Source organism: Heliangelus exortis, chromosome 14, assembly GCF_036169615.1.
Source record: "Heliangelus exortis chromosome 14, bHelExo1.hap1, whole genome shotgun sequence".
In the NCBI taxonomy this organism is placed as follows: domain Eukaryota; kingdom Metazoa; phylum Chordata; class Aves; order Apodiformes; family Trochilidae; genus Heliangelus; species Heliangelus exortis.
The window spans coordinates 13,708,052-13,730,767 of record NC_092435.1 but is presented as its reverse complement, the minus strand read 5'-3'; the positions used below and the strand labels follow the sequence as shown (position 1 = coordinate 13,730,767).

The window sequence follows — 22,716 nt, the reverse complement described above, 5'->3', positions numbered from 1 at the left end:
CCCTGCTCTGGCAGGGGGGGTTGGACTAGATGATCTTTCGAGGTCCCTTCCAATCCCTAGGATTCTATGATTCTATGATTCTATGATTCTATGATTTTGTACTGTTGTTTGTTTGGGTTGGTTTGTTTTTGTTTTTTTTTAATAAATATACTTTTGCAGTCCATTTGCAAAGACTGTTGCTCTTGTACTTAGGAAGGGAGCGTGGGTGAACTCACAGGTCCAGTTGTGTGGGGTGAAGGATGCCCAGTGGTGGCACAAACCCATCAGCCAGAGCAGATGCTTCCCCCTCACAGACAAAACTCACAGGACCAGGGCTTGGAAATCAGTGGGAAGCCTCCTGTTTCTGCTTCTGGAACCTTGGTAGGAGCTGTATGAAAGACAGACACAGAGCCCACCCAAAGCAAAGATATTTTAATGTTAGCAACTTAACTAAGGCTGTAAAAGGGAACTTGCCCAGTTCAGCACAGTGAGAGCAAAGCAGAGTTAAAGTTAAGTCATGTAATATCAGTAACTATTAACTAGGAAATAATGAAGTGAAAAATATTTTGTACAAATAAAAAAAAAAAAAAAAAAAACCTACACTATTTAGTAGTTGATAGATTTTAATATTCTCTTAGAAAGAAAAAAAAATCTAAACATATTCTGAAACTTAAGACCCAAACTTTGAGTTAGAAATCCTACAAAATGCACATTTCTGCAAATGTTACAAGAAAACTCACGGAGTTGTATTAACTGGCATATAAACTGTTCTGTTCTAGAGCATGGACTGGAGGAGACCCTGGCAGATATGTTCATGGCATGCTTGGAGAAAAGTCTTCATGATGGCTGCAGGTGGATGTCATGACCTTCAGTTCTCCCTGAGAAAAATAATCACAAAGATTTAAAAAGATGAACAGTGAAAGGAAATGGACAGCACACAAAGGTCATACCTGGAGGAGCAAGGGCTGTACAGGCCCCAGGAAAACATATCCATTATGTTTTATATATGTATAAAAATATGTAATCCATTTATAGGTATAAATAATATATATATTATATATGTAATATATATAATGTAATGTAATGTAATATAATAATATAATAAAATATAATATAATAAAATATAATAAAATATAATAAAAATATAATAAAAATATAATATAATATAATATAATTAATATAATTAATATAATATAATATAATATATAAAAGCCATTTATATATAATCCATTTCCTTATCAAGCTGATAGGCCCTATTGAGCATGAATTCCAGCATTTTGATCACACAGTAGCAAAATTAGGGCACATTTTTTATGAAAACACATCCATTATGTTTTACATATATATAATGATATGTAATCCATTTATATATATAAATAATGTATATATTATATGTTTAATATAATATATAATCCATTTATATATAATCTATTTCCTCACCAAGCTGATAGGCCCTAGTGAGCACATGAGTGGCAGCATTTTGATCACAAAATAGCAAAGTTTGGACACATTTTTTGACACTGCCCTCCTGCTGGTTAGATCAGGTTGGAGATACAAAAAATAAAAACCACTGTGGAGGGCTCTGGGTCTGGTGCATCCACAGCTCCCTCTGCCCCACGAGTACCTGGGAGGTATTTGGCCTTCTCCTGGTTGATGACTGGGTGCCTCAGGGGTGTTATGATGCCTTGGTCAGGTTTCTGGAAGGTTGAAATGAGGTTGTGCATCTTCCGAAAGAGCCTCTGGTGGACCCCGGGTGCTGTCTGTGGGGAGGAGAGGTGGGAAGGTGCAGGGTGGTGGGTGGCCAGGGCATGGGCACAGATATATATAGATATATATAGATATATACATATAGATATATACAGAAATAGACAAAACCCCAGGGAAGGAACCAGTTCTTCACTTGGAGCCCCCTGATGTGCCCACTTAAAGTGAGTGAGTTTGCTGTCTTCCTTCTCCCTGTGATGGGAGTCCCAGCAGTGTGGTGACAAAAGGCTGGAAAATCTTCATCTTCTCCAAGAGGAACCCAGAGCCTGCAGTGCTCCTTAGAAAAATTCCCAAGTGATCTTTTGCTGACCCCAATTTATAGCAGCCAGTGATTTAATCTCCAGCCCAGGATTTCTCCTTTCCCAAGACCCACACGTAGGAAACCAATGGAAGTCATGGGCGAGGAGCTGTAACAGGTCTATATAACACAAAAAAAAAAAAAAACCAAAAAAAACCAAACCAAAAAAAAACTAAAAAACACTTCTCTGCAGATGTTGACAATACCTGGGGGCAAACCAGGTTGCAGTCTCACTAAGGGAATTATCCTCCATGGATGGAGGTCCCTACGGGTCCCAACATCCTTCCTTAGACACCAGTGCAGGAATTAGCTTTGTCTTCCAGAGCACTGCAACTACTTCTATAATAATAATAATAATGGTCAAAGATTTATGCCTGTCTAGAAATTATTTAATGTTTATAATCACTCTTCATTAGCATGCAAACAGAAAGCTAATTATTAATTAATACACAGAGTACATCCAAAGAACAACCCCTTCATAAAAGAAATATAGATTATCATCCCAGTTCCAGCAACCCCAATACTTCGTATTGCAAATGGTTTTATTCTGCACTTGCATTACCAGATTCTTCTCAAGATAGGTGAAAAATTTAAATCAAGTTTTGGCTACCCTGTATGTTTTTTGCTACAGTGATATCTGGAGATAAATTAATTATAAAACACTGCAGGCTGAAAATATTTTCGTTAAATTTTCCAACATTTCTGTTTTGTGGAATAGAAGGGACCTGTTTGTGCTTGTCTACTTCTAAAAAACACAATATTTTTTCAACTTTAAAATGATGCAAAATAATGCAGCAACTGAAATGTAACAGAGAGTTAATTAATGACTTCAAGACTGTCAGAAGCAGCACCAAGACATCTTAGTGATGGGCATATTGAAGATCGATTCCTTTTGATGAAAATCAGACTTTGCAGAAACATGAATAATTTGAATATATTTCATTAAATCAATACAAACATGTTGTAGAAGAGAAAAAGAAATACACACCTCAGCACCCCAGGACCCAGCTTCTGTCTTGGACACTCTGTAGGTATAAACATAGCCTTGGTGCCTGTGGAAAATTAAAAAAAAAAAAAGATTAACAGGTATTTATTACACATTTCTGCTGTCAGGTTTCAAACAAGGTACACTCTGTTATGTGGGAATCAGCTCACCTTTCCTTAAATTCACCAGTAAAGGCTCTAGGTGGATAAAAAAAAAATAAAAAATAAATAAATCTGAAAGGCAGGTCAGATGCAGTTCAACCTATTGGGTTTTTTTGGTTTTTTTTTGATGAGAGGAATTGGTCTGACTCAGATCTAGTTTAGCAATATCCAGTTATTCTAGGTTAAGTGACATTGCTTTCATTCCTGCTGCAGCATTTTTATTATCTTGTGTGTGTGACCTCCTTTAACAGAACACAGACACTAAACATACTCTCCCTGGAAAAAGGGTGTTTTATTGGCAGATAGCATTGCTGTGTTGTGATTGATTTAAATGCAGATGTTCCCAGAAGCCTGAGTGTAATTTATTTGGAAAGCCAGACTAACAAAAGCAAGGTAAAATACTCTTTACCTTGCCTGTAGAGTCCTAATTCCCACATACTGATAAAGGAGATTTATGAGTGGAGAATCTTTCTTCTTTTTTTCAATCTGAGTCTTTTGACAATAAGGAGTTAGTCACTAATAATACAAGATGTACTTGTGTCCAGAGTCAGTCTTTCTCCTCTTACAACCCCAGCACAGTGGGTGATTTACATGGTAGGTTGTTATACCTGTATCCAAACATTTAACTCAGAAGCAGAGGTAACATCGGTCCCATGGTAGATGGCATCAGATCAGGCAGATTGCATTTCATACTACATAGATTTACATAAATGCACAACAGGATTTTACAGACCATTCCCTATTTCAACATCAAATCTTACTTAGAAAGAAGAAAAATACTCTATTATTTCTTTCCAGTTACCCATATTATAATAGTTATGCCAAAACACCCCCAACCATTAGTGACACAGATACCATAGGATTGCAATCACAGTCTGTGTCGTGACTCCTGGATAAATTCTTGTTAGAAAGTCATTACAGCAGCCTTTGCCAAGTGGGGTCTGATAAAATTCACCCAAGCAGGAAGCTGTTAACAGTTGTCACACTGCTACAACCCCAAGAAGTGGGAGCCAAAGTGCCTGTTGTGGTTTGTCAGCTCTCCCCCCACCACCGGACTCCGACTGTGATTCACTACAGCCGCGGGAGACGCGGTCCCTCCAAGCTCCTCCTGAGGTACTGCTCTCCTCTGCAGGAGTGGGAATACCCCTCCTACAGCCACACAGCCCCACCACAACTTCATCCACCTCTTGGGGTTACCCAAGGGAGCGTTTTCCAGGTGGACATGAGGGCAGCCACGCTCACTTCATGGAAACCTCAGGAAGGAAAGAGCTGCCCCTGCTCCTCCTCTTCCCCCAGCAAGCTCCACTGCCTCACCCTGCCAGAGGGTTGGATGGAGCCTGGAAAATGTCTGAGCAACCTGTTGGAGCTGACCAAGGAGAAAAGGACATCACTGGTCTCCTCTCCATGCCATGGCACCATGGTCAGTGGTGTCTGAGCTCACAGTACATCCATCACCCTAAGCCATGAGCTCTGGATTCAGAGAATCCAGTGCCTCCCATCAGGCAATCTCAGACCATCCCATCCTTGCTTAGAACCTCTGGGAGCTGTGCCTGCTTTGTAGCTCTTCATGAGTAGCTGATATACATATTGATGTGATTTTTTTTTTAGAAATCACATGGGGCTTTCCTGCACCTACATTTGTAGCAGGCCAGACATGGTTACTGAAACATCCTGGCATTTTGTCCCTTCTCTTTAAAGTGGGGATCTGTCCAACTCCACAGTGATTTTTTTCTTTTTTTTTTTTTCATTTCAAATCCACAGAATTAGTATGTAATCATCTAAACCCCACTCTCTTGCCTCCTGTTTTTGACAATGCACTGAGCATATTGGTTTTGTTCTTGGTTGTCCCAAAGCATTCTGACTGTTTCACCCCCTTTAAAAATCTGATCTTTCCACAAGTGTCTGAGTTGTCTGGAAAGGTACCATCTGTTTCTTCTTTCATCTCCCCAAAAGATTGCATTACATGAAATAGTTGGGGTGCTGCCCTGACTCTGAAATGTCTGATGGCTTTCATCATGCTGTCAAAGGCATTTGCTAAGCTGGACAAATTGAAAAATAGAGGTCAGATAAAGTAATATTCAGGTCCAAAGTACTGTGGGGGTATAAGATAGACACCAAAAACTTTCACTGTAAAATATTTCAGCCCAACCCAGAGAAAGGACAAAGAACAGCTCAGATTAAAAGCCCATGAGATACAGGAAAAGGAAGAAGAATTTGGGAACTCAGATGCTTTGAGGAGGGGAAGAGGAGTAAGATGCTGTTGACAAAGCCTTGAGAGGAACAAGTGAGACCTTTCCACTCACCTGGGAAATAAATGTTCCTTCTCTGTTCCAAGAAGAGGAAAACAGAAAGGCCTGAAGGGCTTAAAACACATTATCATCTCTTGTTGGCTCTGAAGCCACCTGTAAACACAGGCCCTGGGGAGGTGGCAGCTGGCCCAGGACCACCACACTTGCTGCATCAAAAGAAATGCACAAAAAAAAAGAAGGGCACATTTTGTTAAGAAGGTGAACAGATAATTCTTAACCTCCAACTGCTTTCCACTGGGATCTTTGTTTCCACAAAATGAATTACAGCTCTTCTGATAAGTTCTCTCCCAACGAATGTGATCTTATCAAAATTTTCTGTTAAGCAGCAGGAACTTACTTCATTACCACTTCAAAGTGCTTTTCACCTTCCTCATGCTACTGACATATTTTTGATGAGCCAAGGTCTCTTTGCTTCTACGTGGGCACAGCCTCCTGTGAGAAAGGGGTTTTTTTAATGATTGAAACTACCCATCATTAACTGTGCAGACTGAAGGAAGAGCGAGGGGTTTTTCCTAAAACAAAAATTAAATCCAAAAAGAACTTCTAAAAATCCTTCTAAAGAACAAAACATGTACCAACAGCAAAAAAAACAGGTGGAAAAGTAGGTTTGCTGGAGATTAGAGCTCAGGAGGTGAGAAATTCCTCAGCCATCATAAGGAGACAGCTTGGTTTTCTTCATTTTACTCAGTTCATGACAGAAAAAAGCTCCTAGGGTGACTCAGTGAAACTGCATAGGATGTGACCAGGTAGCTAAAGCCAAAACCCAAACCCCCTGTGACCTGACCATGGTGGGATCACTTGGGGACATTCCTTAAGGACAGGATTGGATAGTGCTTATGAAAGAGTGGTTTGGTTACCACTGATGATATTTTTATATCATTTCTCTTATTTTTTTCATCCCCATAACAAAGGATGTATTATGCCAGCTAAGACCAGCACTGTCACTGTTGGAATTCCATCACGGAGAAAACTTTGTCAAAGGCAACTTGGACACAGTAAAAGTTGTTATTAGAGGAAACAGGCCATTTTATGACATGGGCTTTTTTCTTTATAGCTAGATAATTCCTCCCAAAGAGCTGCAAAGGCATCATTCACAGATGATGTACTGAGACAACATCTGTCTACCTGTCCTCTCCACTCCTCCTTTTCAACTGTGATCAGACTTGTTAAAGCCATATTTGCTTTAACAGGTGAATAATTACAATCTTCTGCACCATTGAAACAGCCAGAGGGTATTAGCTACATGCTGCAGAATAAAATTAACCATGACATTTCAGCTGCATGGTATATTTTAAAATAATTTCCACGAGTTTGTATCTCAGTTGGGAAATTTTATTGAACTAATTTGTATTCATTTTCTGGGTCCACAATGGAACAAATATAAAGGAAGAAAGAGAGACAAAGAAGGAGGGAAACCATGCCAGCAATAAATGACATAAATTTCTTGCTCTTTACATAGCTTTTTCGTCTGATATCTTTTCCCTATGACAATCAGCTCCTCATACCTGGTATATTTGCATCTTTACCTGACCCTGGAATTCCACTCCACAACGTTGCTTAATAACCAGCCAGTGCTGTGGCCATCAAAAAGTGACCCTGAATATTATTCACTGCTCAGTCTCAGTTTCTAATAATTTTGCCACCCTTCAGCCTTTCAGACTCAAGTTTTATTCCTTAGATTTTCATCGTAGTCTTATTTAGAAACAGAGAATGCAGTAGTGCCAGCAAAGGGGACGTGGTAGGGAAAAAACCAAAATGCATTTCCCATGTTAAAAGAAAGCCACCAGACTTCAAATAACTGAGGGGGTTTGAGCAGTTTTTAGAGGGAAATGTAAAAGTTTGTTTGAAGGAAGTCTCTAGGAGAGAAAGAGGTGGTGGCTGTCAAGGCTGTCAGAGAGTCCTCTGAAAGTTGTCAGGTCCATGCCTGGGGTGGCTGGGTGTGACACCAAAGTAGTGTCCCCCATCTCAAGCAATGAATGATTTATGTGTGCTGTTTGGTCTGGATTAATGGGAGGGGGAAAAAAAACCCAGAAGGTTAACTGGGCATCTTGGAAGGGAAGATTGGGACTGGGTAGGGGGGGGCTAAGGAAGGAAAGAAAAGGGAGCAAGGAGCCAAGTGTGAAAATTGAACCCCTGAGAGTAATAGTAAGTAAGTAATGAAGGGGAGGTAAGAAGGTGAAATATGAAGGGGCTTGAGCTGGCAGCAGTACAGAATGCTAGAAGGATGAAAAAGCCAGGAAAATAGGTGATTGGGAAGCAGCAGATCTATAAAATAGGGAAACAGCCCTCGGCAGTGCAAGTGAAGGCTGTATGGATCACATGGGGTACTCTCAAAATCCATTCCTGGGCTCCTCATATTGGGAACCCAAAGCTAAAGGGTCCTGAGCCTCCTGTGTCACACTTTCTCTTCTGTGAAAGAGTTAACAAACTCTTCAGCCCAGAAAATGTGATAATGTTTAGAAGCCCCTTCACAGTATGGAGATGAGCACTGCAGGAGAGCTCACAGAGGAGTGGGAGGTCACTGTCATGCAGCAAGTACCATAACAGGCATCAGGGGTCAGGCTACAGCTGTTTCTGCCTTATCCCAGACACATATGATGCATGTTGAGGATCAACTCCTTAATTCCTGGTCAGCAGGAACAACCTCAGGCAACCCTGGCCCTGGAATGTGGTGATGGGATGGGCACCAGAGTGACTGCAGGGGTACCCTGAGCTGCATGGCCTCTCCCGTGCCACAGCAGTGACAGCAGCCAAAATGATGAAGTGATCAGTACAGCTGACTACTTCACCTTCTTCTTGCTTTTTCCTCTTTAATCATTGGATTTCTGCTTGGTTTATTAATCCCAGAAATGCCAAGAAGTCAAATGTAGGAGAAAATCCGATTTATGCTTAGAGCTCCTCACTCTGTCCTGGAATATGCACTTTCTGGTTGACAAGCAGCCTGATTCCTGCCTTACTTAGGTCTCAGACACACAACTGAGGTACAACAAGTTAGCAATTACCACCCATCAGCCAACCCAAGCTGAAGAAGCAGCATTCACATCACCAGGATGTGCAAGATACCAGCAAGATGTCAGCAAGCGTGAATAAAAGAGTTCAAATCTGTGTTTGTTGCATCTGAAAAGCCCCACAGAGTTATTCCAGCTCAAGTCATACTCTGTACACATCCACCTGGGTTTACACTTCTGTCACTGATTTCCATACCACCATTTCTTGTGCCAAAAATCCACCCAGGACAGTGAATCAGTAGCTAGGATTTGCTTTCTGTAACTCGAGCATTACAAAGCAAATGCATTAGCTTGGTTTGCTCTTCTCAGCTTAGCAGAAACTTGAAAGAGCAAGTCAAATCTTGTGAATTCTCTCTGAATCTACATAGGGATTGCTGTGGGATCCTATACTTCAGTAGGAATCCTGCTGATTTACCTAAAGAGCATCCTGCAGCCTTTCTGAGCAGGATTTATATTGGTCTGGTAAAAGGTGATGCCAATCAAAAGCAAAGCCTCCAAGAGAAATTACTTTAACTTCAGAAACAAAATGAGAATGTATTCAAACTTGAGATGCTAAATAGAAGGAAACTATTTTCTTGTGGGCTGGCAACTAAGCCTCATTAATTACTATGTCAGACCTCACAAAGGCAAAAAAAACCACCTCATGCAATAATGTTATCTGGTGAATTTCTTTCATCAGTTTGTATAAGAGTCACAGGAACTGCAAAAAATAAAGCATTGTCCATAGCACTGTAAATGTTACTCTTCTATATTTCTATGAGACATTCTGCAGTTTGTTTGGTACTCATCCAGGGTGGTTCATTTTCACATTTCCCATTGCTACCAGAGCATGGTAGGCATGGGCTGACTGTAAAATCTCTGAACCTGAAACCACTGCATCAACTGAATCCTGAAACCCAAAAGCCTGCAAAACCAGAGCAGAATAAATCTATGTGCAGATTGTACTCATTCTTTTACATATTTGTTAGCTAACAGTGGGTATCACTGTTAGCTGTCCACCTTTCCAACAATCTTTCCAAGAAAAGAATAGGAATACCTGAAAGCCATTATCCAGGTTGTGCTCAACAAAGGCAAAGCACAATCTTCCTAGCATCACCTGAAAGCATTTACTGTTGTGCTGTAGATTAATTTTTTTTTTAAGCTGAAAACGGTGCCTGATGGGTTTTTTAAGCTGCAAACAGCAACCTTGTACTGAGGGGCTTCTTCTCAGACAGATGCCTTTGTTCCAAATTACATTTAAACTGATGATGATGTGGGGTGTTTAAATAAATGCAATTATTCTGCCATCTCCCTCAAAGAAATATTACATGGGAAACAAAAGAAATGCAAAGCTGGCTCGTGCTGCTGTGTTACACCTCCAGGCTGTACAGATGATACATCTGCTGCATCATAAAGTTTGGGCACGTTGTCTGGACTTGTGCACTCTGGTGATGGTGAGAGAAAAAATGGCACACATAAAATCTGATAGGACTGCAGCCTGCTCCCCTTGCAATTACTGCTGCTTCAAGAGCTCTAAACAGCTTTCTACCCCAGGTTTTGATTATTCCCCACAAATTTAATTTTTGTGGGGAATGGCTTGTTTTGTTTCAAACAAGCTGACCATACAGTCTGACAAGTATGTCATGTTTAGCTTACTTACAGGTCTGAAACAACTATTAACATCCCAGGTATTTTTTTCAAGTGTATGAATTTGAAGCCCCACACTACAAATGTTTCATCTTTGCCAGTTCAGGTATGAGCTGCTTGTTTCTGCACGTGTGCTTATCTATCTGGGAAGGAAAGTGACAGCTTTGGACCTGTCAGGCATTTTATTTATGCATTTTTTCAGATGCAGTTTAAGAGGCTGCTTCTCAAGCCAGACACCACTTTTGTGTCTTGTGTCCCCCCTGTGATTTCATTAGAAGCAGCGAGCACAGAGGGTGCTAAAAACATCAGCTGGGACACTGAGCAGACAGGAAACCAGACCAGTAAAGAAAGCTCCCTGGAACAATCAGGCTTTGATGCTAAAATCTGAGCTTACTGCATGTAGTAGGTAACATTTTTACAGGTATATCATGTACATTTTTTTAAAGCATTTCTTCTATTTCAGTTTCCAGGAATGACAAGAACCCAAAAAAACCCTTAAAAATTTCCAGGAGAAGCTTGTGCTCCTCTGTTGACACATTCAAAACATGTGAACATCATCCTTGAAGTATCTATTATCCATCTCATAATTATATTCATACAATGAAGATCTCAAGGTATCTGGTCTTAAAAAACTGAGCCAAAATCTGCAGGCAGCAGCTCTGTTTGCAAGACCCCACAGAAGAGTGTTGCAAATCAAAACCTTTCTACTCTTTTAAGCATAGTTTGATTGTGGTCTTAAAATATTTGTGAAGAAGGGTTTGTCACAGTCACACCAACAAGAAATTCTCTTTTCAAGGTTTGCAGACACACCGTGACTTCAGGCAGCAGAAAGGAACATTCAGGGAAAGTAAATTACAATTTCAGGAGAGAGAAAGAAGAGCTTTTCTACCAAATGCTCCAGTGCCAGGGGCCTGCCTGCCACAGTTACCCATCTCTGGAGGTCAGGGTTTATGCTATTACCTGTCTCTCTTGTACTTGCCCTGGAAAATCAGTGTCAGTCGCCACGGATTTATGAAGTCGTTTACTCTTCTCCTTTTTAAAGGTCAGGGCTCCACTATTTAATTGGAAAAGCAAAAGGCAAATAAGTCTGACCATGACCACTCCTGCCCTTATTACCCACCTTAGGAGGCTCAAAGAGGGGCCAAATACATTCGAGCTTCTTAGGGGTCCTCCTGGTGGGGGGGGGTTGGAGAAGGAGGGAGCATTACAAACTTATGCAGTTGCTGGGAAAAAGAAGGAGATGTTTGAGAAATGTTTCTTTTCATCACAACAGTGCCTCTTAATTTTGAAAAAACCCTTCATCCCTCACAGGTAATAATTTAAAAAAATATATATACAAAGAAAACATCGTTTTTGTTTTGGTTCACTTCGCCGGAGAAGTGCAGGGAGAGGGGAAAGAAACTCAATATATTTTGATTTTAGAAAACTGGACTATTTTTCCTTCCTTCTTTTCTAAAAGCTAGAGAACCATCAGTGGCAACGTGGAAGCTTCATTTCTGTTAGAAATAATCATTGGAAATATATAAAAATTCTTCTTCAGTTTTGATATTTATTGTAACATATCTAATGGCTGACCACCTGTGTTTCTCATGTGTCAAAGATCATACAGTACTTGTAGTGAAATGAGGCAATGAGGCAACCAGGTGCCACTAATTACCAGGTAGTGGGCATGAGCTTGTGTTAAGCCCACCTGTGCCTAATTAGGGCAGGACCCCAGTGAGCAGGATTAGGGGGCCAATAAAAGGTGAGGCCTGAGACACGAGCCCAGCTCATTCCTGAACAAGCCAGGAGAGAGGTTTGTTGCTTCTGGAGCCAGGCTAACCAGTCCTGAGCCAACAAACTCAGGGCACTTTCCTTGCACTTCTGCTGGAACACCTGTTGGACCCTGGAGCACCATGCCCTAAGAGAGGTTCGTCTTGCAACAAATACATTATGACTTTTTTTACCAAGTTCTAATAAACCTAGCTATTCCTAGAGTGATCTTCCACACTGATTCTAAACAAAAATGTAAATTTCTGAGTAACTTTGTTACTCCTGATGATTTCTGTTACTTATTTAGAAGTATAAAAAAAAATGGAGTATGTATTGTCTGCTTTATTTTCTTTTTCTTAGAGTCAAGCCAGAAACTGCATATTTCCCTTTTAGTTTTTAACAAAGCTCTCATGCACACACCTCCTGACCACCTGGTTCATCTCTGTACATGATATAAACACATGAATAAACACCTATCTCTGCCATCCATTCCTACTTTCTCCTCCCATCTCTAAATCACTGGGTTCTGCACTGGCAAACTTTTGCCTGCAACAGAGCTTCTCTGGTTTATGGCCCACATTTCTTTAAACTGCCATTGCTGTCTTCAGTGTGAGAATGTTTCCTGGTATGTTTATGAGAACTGTTTCCTAAGTTATTGTGTGATGTGTTCGTTGCTGTATTTCCTGTTTCTTATACAATGCTCTGAATTGAAATATGGGAACCAATGCTCAGCTCTAGCATTTTTCAGCCACTTTTCTGTGTTTATGAGACCATACTCATCATAATGTCTTCCATTTAATTTTTTTTTATAGAGATTTAGCTAAAATGCTATTGAATGCTCCCTTAAAAAAATTTATTGAGGATCTATAAGGTGCCTGCATGACATTCAGAAGAAATACTTTTTGCTTTTGCCCCTCTGCTTATCATATATATGTTTGAATGCAACATATTATGAAGACATGGATAGCCCATAATTTCCAGAAACAATTTGATAGGGTTCTATTTCTTACTGAACTGTTTTTTCTTTTCCTCTGAATATTGAAAAATTTCATAGTTAGAATTCCTTTCTGCTCTTATTTTAATTTTATACATTTTATCTCATTCAGGAAATTTGTTTGGGAGGATGCAAATTACCACTAATACAACAAAAAATCTGAACCGACTGTGTGCAGATGAAAGACCTTGTTACACCTACACTGCAATTTAGATTAATGGCAAACTAATTTTAGAATTCTCTATTTTATTCAGTATTGTAACACTGTGCCTGACCCTTTCTCTACTGCCTTAATGTTTCACCTGCATTGAATGACTTCTGAGTATTAAGAGTGTATATTACCATTTCCTCTAATGGTTATTTAAAAGAGATTCTGCTTTTATTGCCTATTCCCATCACAGAACACCTTATCTCTTGCTCTGTCTATTCCATTTTCTTTTAACTCAAGATGCTGCTTATTTCCCATTTTTTAGCGAGCTGTTAAGATATTTGTTAGCAGTGGTGCCTATCTTGGTTCACCTTCTAATTTTCTGAGAGAAATAAAAACCATCTTCTGTCACGAAAATCTTCCCTGGAAAGGAGGTTATGTATTTCTGGATTTGCCTACAACCTTGCATGCCTCCATTTACTGGCCTACAACAGTAAAATAATAATGCTTATTATTAATTACAGGACTTAATTACATGTTGTAGGAAATATATTCAAGATATCTGGGGGAAACCTGAGTTAAAGTTCTTCTTCATGGTTTTTTGACTGGTCTCTAACCTCTAATTTCTTGCTGGCCCTAAAATGATTTTCTTATGTCCTCCTTCTCATACTGAAGTAAGGTGCAAATGTCTCTGGAGCCTTGGTAGACACATGGTTGTTCATTCACTCAAATGGTACTTCCCTGGACAGCATTAACTCTCAGGACTTTTGAGACTTACGCTTTTGCCAAAAGTAGGATAACTAAACTGCCTCATTAAAAAGAGGTCTTATGACTATAAAGCACCTCATCCCTCCCAGGTAAACCTCTTTACCCTTGCTCTGACAGACCATCACACCAGACCCTTCCTTTTTTCCACTATTTGATGAAGCATTACTATTCAGTTTGTTACGTGTGAGTGTTTCATGTACTCTACGTGTAGTTTACTCCAGGCCCAATGGCCGGTGGGACACTCAGCCTGACAGGTACATCCTGTGTGACCCTGATCCATGATTCCCTTCCTGATGTCAGGGAACATTGGGAATGTTGCTGAATACGGGTGCATTAGAGAAGCAGAAGACAGTGGGCAGAAAGCAAGAGGATTACCCAGCTCAGAGCTGCCATCCCAACTCGAGTTGCCTGTGTCTTCTCAGTGACATTTCTCTTACCATACACTCCAGGACCCTTTTCTCTTTTTTATTTTTAGGCCCAGAGGAGACACGGGCTCTGCAAGGTAAAACCTGCTCCTCTTTGCTCTGCAGAGGATCCCACACCCCTTATCCACCTCTCTATTTCAAGCCTAAGGGAAGGAGCCAAAAGCCTCACAGGTCTGCAAGCATCAAGGTCGCATTTAGGACACGTTTAGGACCCATTTTCTTGCTGTTATTTGCCAACACCCCATACTGAAAGTGTAAAGTTTGGAAATCAACCACCCCCTGCCCAGCCCTTCCCAGGACTCAGAACTTGGCACTCACAGGACACAGAGGCAGTAGACTCCTGGGATGGTCTCGCTGTCCCTCAGCAGGTAGCTGCCATCCCTGCCCGCCGCCAGCAGCAGCTTCTCCCCAGCCTCACGCCCGATGTCCCCATGGTACATGGGCAGAGCATCCATGTTGGGATTGCCACCTCCCTGCCCAGGCTGCTGCCTCTGGCTGCTCCTCAGCTCTCTGCTCAGCATCTCTGCCTGGGTGGCAGATGTAAACAGGATGTGTTCACACCTCTGAAGCCTCCACACAGGGCGAGACGGCGCTGAGGGAAGAATGAGGAACAAGCACAGGGTGGGGAGATTGTGCCCTTTTTCGTTTTTTCTTGGCCCCTTTTCGTTTCCCTTTTTCCTGCAACATTCTCATAGCACAGCTCACACACAGGAATGCCATTTCACAGCCCATGAGGGTCCCTGTCAGCAATGAGGGCCATGGGGCTGAGGAACACCCAGGCTCGGGACCAGGAGCCCATCACCGTGGCATCACGGACAGTGGCTGCTGCCAGGCACTTGTCTGCACTCTGAAAAGCAGGGATTTTTTTTTTTTTTTTTTTTTAGCCTCTCATTTTTAAAACCCCCCCAGGATGAGAAGATAGAGGAAGCAAAATGGCCCCTTCCCAACCAGGCCTCTTCCCTCAGCCTGGGGGCTTGAAGCACGGACCCCACTCCCTTGTGGCTGCTGAAGCATCCACAAACTCCACCCCTCAGGTGTTTTACCTCAGGAGTGGTTATTTTTATAGGCTTTGGTGATGTTTAATCACTGTTCATACCAGGGGTGTTTATTATTTCTTCTTGAAGGCAAACAAGACCCTTGGTGTGGGTGAGAGGACACCTCTCTCAGCTCCCCTGACACCGTGGGTGTTGCTGCCACCCCCGTGTGATGCACAAGGGGGTCACCAAAATCTGAAAAAGCCATTCCTGCCACCTGCTGTGTTCACAGACATTTCCTCTGTGCGTTTGTCACTTGAAAGCTCCCATACACACATGCATAAAAAGCTGAAAAAGTGCTTTTAAACCCCCCATAGGTATTTCCACCCATGCCTCCCAGAGCTGCGTAGCACAGCACAAGGTGACAAGGGTGACACTGTCCCTGTGACCACAACGCACACCAATGCAAGTGCCTAAGAAATAACTCACTAAAATACAGCAATAAGTACAGGTCATGCTTATGATTATTTGGTTTAAATTGGGTTTACTCACAGGACAAGGCAGGATGAAACCATCTCACCCAGGTGCCCCCAGAATGCTGTGCCCTGGCTGAAGTTAAGGATGTGTAAAAAAAAAAAAATAGCTCTCTAGATGCACACATTTCATAAAAAGAAGTGAAATTAAAACCCAGAAAAAAAAAAAAAAAAGCCCAGCAAAAAATAAAGGCTGTTAGTTTTAAGTTTCCATCAATCAAAATATTTTTCCCGTGACCATTTCTTTCACAGTGCATGTCTTTCAGTTCTGATCTTCAATAGAGGTTTTCCTTGAAAATATTTCTTTTAAATTAACTTGAGCTTTTTCTTTTGAGAGACCAGCAAGCCACAGGGCAGCTCACACATGGGGCAGTTCTCCAAAAGCACTAAGCACAAGGCTGCCTACTGCAAACGTGATTAATGGGGATGGTGACAAAGTGTAGGCAAAGCACTGCTCCCTTGTAAAGCTGATGGCTATTTCTACTCCTTTTCCAAACTACCTTTACTCCTGGGGATTTTATCTAACTTTCCCATTTCTCGATACTAACAGCTGATTTCAGAAAAAAATATGCCTGTAGTTAGCTGAAGAGGAAAAACAAACAGTTCTGCAGATCTTATTGCTCCACTTGTCAGATTTCAATTGAAAACCACAAAACTTTTGACTATGAGATACTCTTTTAATAAGTGAGTCACCAGGCCAGCCTGTACACTCCTGGCACTTTCATAAAGCAGAATCTGAGACTGTAAATTACTGGAATTCATCAATCCTGCTTTTGTGGGTAAGGAGCCCACAAAACTCCAGCTACTGACTGCAGAGCCTTCCATACAAATCCCTTTATGGCCACATTGCCTTGGAGATACAGAGATTCTGACAAGAAATGCTGGGGTTTGGAACAAGGAACACCAACAAGCATTGTGGCACCAAGCAGATAAAACAAACCAAAGGACATGAGGATGAGAAAAGAGATACCATGGCACTGCTGGCACAGCTCTGCATCACTCCACCAAGGCTGGAGAAATCATCTCTTCTCCCAGACATCTTCACTGCAGCTCTGAACTGCTGGCACTCAGTCACACCCACACCAACTGCTCCCTTTTTTTTTTTTTTTTCCACTGAATCATATGCATCTAAATTGTTGTTTGTCATCCTCTTTTGTACTTCTGCATATGCACAGTGGGGCTGAGAAGGCAAACTGTAAAATAGAGCAGCAGCTCTGGGATGTAGCAGAAACAACAGAGACCCAAGCCTCCAAAGAGTGCTGCTCCTGTTTGGATTTAGTCCCCATTAACTATGAGTGAAAATGGTTCTTTAAACAATGTGTTTAAAGATTAAAGAGTTAATGTTCTTTAAACAAAAATGGTGATTCCACCTTAGTCTTGCCCTGAAGGAGTCTGAACACTACTTTTTGACGGGAATTTTTTTGAGAGTGTTCAGCATGTTCTGGACACCACAACTTTGTGCCTTTCCTAAAACAGTCCACCTAGTAGTCCCTGCAATACACCATGAAAAATTTATCTAAAAAACACACGAAGGAAAGGAAGCACTTAAAAATGCTCTGAAATACGTGAGCATGAACAAGAGGCTTAGAAAGATAGACCTGCACAGACATCTTAGTTCATTAAGTCTAATTCCCTGCTATCTTAGCCAAACACATCATATAATCCCTTTCAGAAATTCATTATACATCAACTCATAAAAGTAGCTTTGAGTTTTTTGTTGATGATGTTGTTTCCACTGTTCTTTCACTGGAAAGCAATTGCAGAACATTGCTCTTCTCTTGCTTGGAAACCTGCTTCCAATTCCTGTCCTAAATTTATCCATGACCAATGTATACTCATTTGTCCTTGTGCCACCGTTGTCCTTGAGTTTAAATAGACATTTTCTCTTCCTGTAGCTTATGATCATGCAGTATTTATAGTGTCCCCCCTCAGCCTTCATTTTGCCTCTCACACTTAGAACTCTCCCTTCCCATGGTGGCTCTAATCATCCTTTTCAGCAGCTTTCTGAAAGTGAAGTGAATCATTTGTGAATAGCATGCACTACGCTGGCTGATTTCTAACATGGGCCTCAGACACCATTACTGGCTTTTCATTACATCCTGAAAATACCTTGCTTTGTATGCTCTGTGTCTTTTCTTACCTATGAGCATGAAAGTATAGCAGAAACCTGGTTAACAAGACCCAGATGCATGAACTCGCACTCAAAACTTTCTGAATTTCATCCAAACCATCCTATCCCGGTGGCTCAAGGTCACTCTGTTTTTCCTAAGTGATTGTTTTATTCATCTCTGCAGTGACAGTACCTCCCTCCCTTATGCCACTGGTAAATTCCATTAGCACAAGCTTATTTTTTATGGGATCATTATTAATAAAAAAACGTTAAATAATATTAGGGTCAAGACTGATGCTGCAGAGTTCTCTTACCTTCCCTCACTGCTGATCTACTACTACTCAATTTCTGTACTAATCTCCCATTTTAGCTAATAATTTCCCACCTGGCACTGTACCAAATGGTGTACTTAAGTTTAGATAATTAGCTGTAAGCATTTCCTTGGTCTAGAAGAATAAATGATGATGATACGTCAGGCACCGGAACTTGAACAAGTACATGAGAAATAGAGATAGGGCAGAAGAAATGAAATTACCTTAGAGTTCCTTGAACACGTGCAAAGATTTAGGCTGCTTTTCACTTTCCCAAGATGAGCTGCTTCATTCATCCCTAGCAATGACATTTTCATACGTTGTTGAATTTTATAGCAATTTTGAATATTATATCACTAATGCAAGAACATCATTAAAATTCTTCGATATTGTTATTTGACTGAAAATAAGAATGACCTTCAGGACCTTTCTGAAATCAATGCTAAGGCAGAACTGTTATGGGAAGGCCTTGTATAAAGGGCTATAAAGCAAGATAAAAAGTAAAATTGGTACTTTTGCTGACGCAGTAGTATTATCATAAATGCCATCTCCATAGAAGTACTGAAAAAACACCTTGGAAATCAGCAGCGATGGCAATGGTTTTGAAAAAATATTTAACTGGCAAAATGCCACATTAAACCACAGCAAGCTTTAAATATGATTTTCATTATTTCTTGTCACTTTCATTGTTAGTATAATCTAATAAAATATTCATAGCAACTGTATGGAATAGCATCTGCAGGCAGAGACTTGCTATTCAGATATGAAAGTGATGCTAAGAGTCAGTAAAACATTGGTTATTCTACAGAGTACCTGCAGAGTCATCATCACCATGTTTCTTTTCTGAGCTAAAAAAGAAAGAGGTTAGAAAAAGCAGGCTACAATTAGCAAATGTGTAATTAGCTGCATCAATTCAGGAGAACCCAAATTAATTTTGTCTTGAAGTTCATAGATTAGCTTATTTTCTATAGCCTCCATGTTAGTCATGTTGTTCTAGTTATGTCGCTGGGGGGAAAAAGGGGGAAAAAAAGAATATTATTATAATAAAAAAAATTTGGATGCAGTTGCAGATTCCAGCTTTATACTCTGGTATATATCCCTTGTTCAGATCTCACTGGCTTGGAGAAAGGTCACCATATAAAACTGGACTGTCACAGAGCTGTTTAAATGTTTGGATAGCTGGGAGGGCAAGTGCAGATCCAAGCATTTGCCTTCTTCAAATTAAACATATAGCCCAGAGAAAATGTCCTCACCTCAGAATATAAAATCCCCAAGTCATCACCTAGAAATCTGGGTTTTGGTGCCATTGATTGGAGCTGATTCTGAGGGAGGACTGAGAATCCAAAATGTTATGGACCTTTGTACATTAACTCTTTAACCCATCAACATTTGTCTTCTGAGCACAGGCAAACCATAAGCGATGAGATTTCACTGAACTTTGAAAATTATTATTTCCTCTCTGTAGTCTCACTGCTTACCTATGCTGTTGTTTTGAATGTTTTATGAGCAGGATAACACTAAAATTGAAAGCTAGATAATAAGGTGATATTCATATTAAAAGTTAACAGTGTTTTCTTATGTGGGTTTTTTTTTTTACCAATTAATATTTCACGCTGCTTCTTTTTCCAGAAACAGTGCCACAGCTGGCTGTTTTTTAGGTGCATGTGCATTACCAAGCAGAGATGACATTTTTGATATTGACAGCACAAGCAAACATACTCATAGAAGCTTGCTTTTTTTTTTTTTTTAATTTTCTATTATTACTCTTTCAACAACTCCTTCCCGTAAAATCTGGCAAGGCACAGGAAATCAGAAGCATGAGGCACTCAGCTGCTTTGGGGATCAGGACAACCACATCTTTACAATTTAACTGAATCCACTCCAAAGCTGGCAGGGTTAAGTCATATTGTGCTGGGTAGAGAAAATCAGGAGTGAAGTTGAGCCCAGGAAGAAGGGAAGGGTGGGGGGAAAGGTGTTTTTCAGATTTTTTTCATTATCTCTGATCTGCTTGGTAATAAGTTAAACTTCTATCCCCAAATCAAATCTCTTTTGCCCATGACTGTAATTAGTGAATGATCCCTGCCTGTCCTTATCTCAGACCCACAAGCTTTTTGTTGTATTTTCTTCTTCCTGCCCAGCTAAGGGGGCTTTGGTGGGCACATGGTGTCCAACCCACCACACATATATATATAATATGACACTCTCTGGGTGGAGAAATTGTCCATATAGGACTTCTTCATGGATCCATTCCAATGCAAGCAAGCCTGGAGTCTAATATAAGCTTTAGAAACTAAATTTCCAAACAAGACTCACACAATGGCTAAAACTGACTTCCTGACATCCCATCCGAGTTCCTAATGGATTCTTATCTGAATAACAATGGCCTCATGTAATTAGACATTAATAAGGGCTTTTGTTCTGGAGGGGAGGAAAGTTTATTCATTCTGAACCATATGCAATTGTGTGTCTAATCTCTGCCTGCAATTATTTCAAATGGACATCCAGAAGACAGCATTTATATTCACTCTGAAATTCACTGAGTTGGAGGCCAGAAGGAATCATTATACCATCTGGCCTGACCTCCTGGATATCACAGGCCATTAGATTTCCCCAGTTACCTCTATATTGAGCCCTGTAAACGTGTGTTTGACTAGAGCATAACTATTTTTGACTAAAGCTTATCTCCCAAAAAGGCATCTAGTCTTGATTTGAAACCATCAAGAGGAGAGAATTCAGTACTTTGTGGGTACTTTGTTCCAATGGCTAATCACACTCACTATTAAAAATGTAGGTTATGTTTCCAATTTGAATTTGTCTGGCTCCAGATTCCATCCACTGGATCTCATTACACTTTTCAGAGTTAAGTTTAAAAGCCCTTTGGTACTCATTATTTTTTTTCCCTGTGCAAGTGTTTATTCTCGAGAGTCAAGTGGCCTCTCAAATATTTTCTATCTGATTTTTCTAATAGGCTTCACTAAATTCTGAAAATTCACAGGGTAAGGGATTTTCTCTGGTGCTTTTTGCCAGTGTATTTTTATTTACCTGGTATCTATTCCAGCAGTGTCCAGCCCCTTCTCATGGTGCTGATGATGAACACAAAGGCCATGGGGATCTCCACTGCCCTGGAAGCACATATTGAAGTTTTCTCCTGGTAGGAATCTCTGGTCTGCAACAAAGTCTCTTCTTCCCAGTACACAACTGCAGGTGAGGCAAACTACACTGTGCTGAAGTTCCATAAATACAGAGTTCCATACGTACCATTTGATCCCAGTGGGATTGGTTTATTGTATAATCCAAGTTCTCTTTACGACTGCTCTCCCCTCATCATCATATTCCACCAATTTGTGGGGATGTGCAAACAGCTTCACCTGAAACCAAACATTGCTCATGGCAAAATAAAAATGCTCTGTGTGCACATTCCTGTTTCCAGCTTGAGTTTCTAATATTTTGAGATTCCAGTCACAAGTCTACAGCACAATGGGGAAAAATACAGATAGATTTAGAGGAAACAGGGATTTTTTTTTTTTTTTTTTAATTTTTAGATTTTAGGTGGTTTATGAACCTGGTTTAAACAAAATATTAGAGCAAATAGATCAGTACAGCCCTGCCTATATTCTCTTGTTGTACTAAGGAAAGACTTTTAATTTCATAAATCATTCAGAATCCATTGTGCTGATGTTACATTGCTCTCAGTAAAGAGAAACACACACACTTCCCCTCTGAGTACTTCATAGGGAGAGCAAACTTGAAGTAGAACCATGGAGTCATTTTTTAGGACCTTAAAGAGCAGCTGGTTCCAAACTTTCTGCCATGGGCAGGGACACTGCCCACCAGGCCAGGTGTCCAAGTTCTCTCCCTGCTCATTTCACCATCCAGGCTGTCAGCAAAACAGATGCCATCTCAGCATGGAAAAAAATAACATATTCTGCTTATACTTTGAATGTTTTGCCTTAGTATTTTGGGCACAGATTGCTCTACTGTCCCTCAAAACAAAGTTCAACAACAAGAAAAATTTACATTTCTGTCCCCAAGAAACAGAACTGAAGATGCATATGTATACACATATATGCACGAGGTGCTTATGCATTTTAAAATGCCTGTGCATATGCTTTTTTTTTTTTTTTTTTTTTTTGATACCTTTGTTTGGAAAGATCCTGAAAAATGCCCTCATTGAGCTTTTTCTTTTGGAGGACTGCAATAGAGTTCCTTTACTTCAGCCAAGGAAACAAAACTTGCATTGGACTCGATGCCAGGCTGTACCAGCAGCTCCTAAGCTACAACGACAGTAAGATGATCAGTACTTCTAAACCTGTTCTGACCAAAATTACCAAAATTAACAGTGGAGTTTTCCTGCTTGTAACAAGAGCAGGTGATTTGTCTCTCAGCATCCAACAGGCAGCCTGTGTTTTTGGAGAGCTCTACCCAGCATTTGCCCAGGTGAGCAGAACCCTGCAGATCTGGCAGCTCCAAGTATCAGGGTGAAAGTCTGTGGGTGGATTAAAGCCTCATCCTTCTCATTTCACTATTGAGTGCAGAGTAAATCAAGTACAGGTAGAGAAAAGAGCAAATGA

General features: G+C 40.6%; 1 protein-coding gene across 1 annotated transcript; it reads right to left on the bottom strand.

Moving 5' to 3' along the window:
• Nucleotides 1-584: 584 nt before the first annotated feature.
• On the bottom strand, nt 585-14,792 carry SH2D1A (SH2 domain containing 1A). The gene is made up of 4 exons (XM_071757647.1): nt 14,536-14,792; nt 3,030-3,093; nt 1,604-1,739; nt 585-857 (listed from the first exon to the last, which is right to left on the bottom strand). The coding sequence occupies exons 1-4, from the start codon at nt 14,736-14,738 to the stop codon at nt 817-819; spliced, it is 444 nt and encodes a 147-aa protein (XP_071613748.1). The 5' UTR covers nt 14,739-14,792; the 3' UTR covers nt 585-816.
• Nucleotides 14,793-22,716: the final 7,924 nt, after the last annotated feature.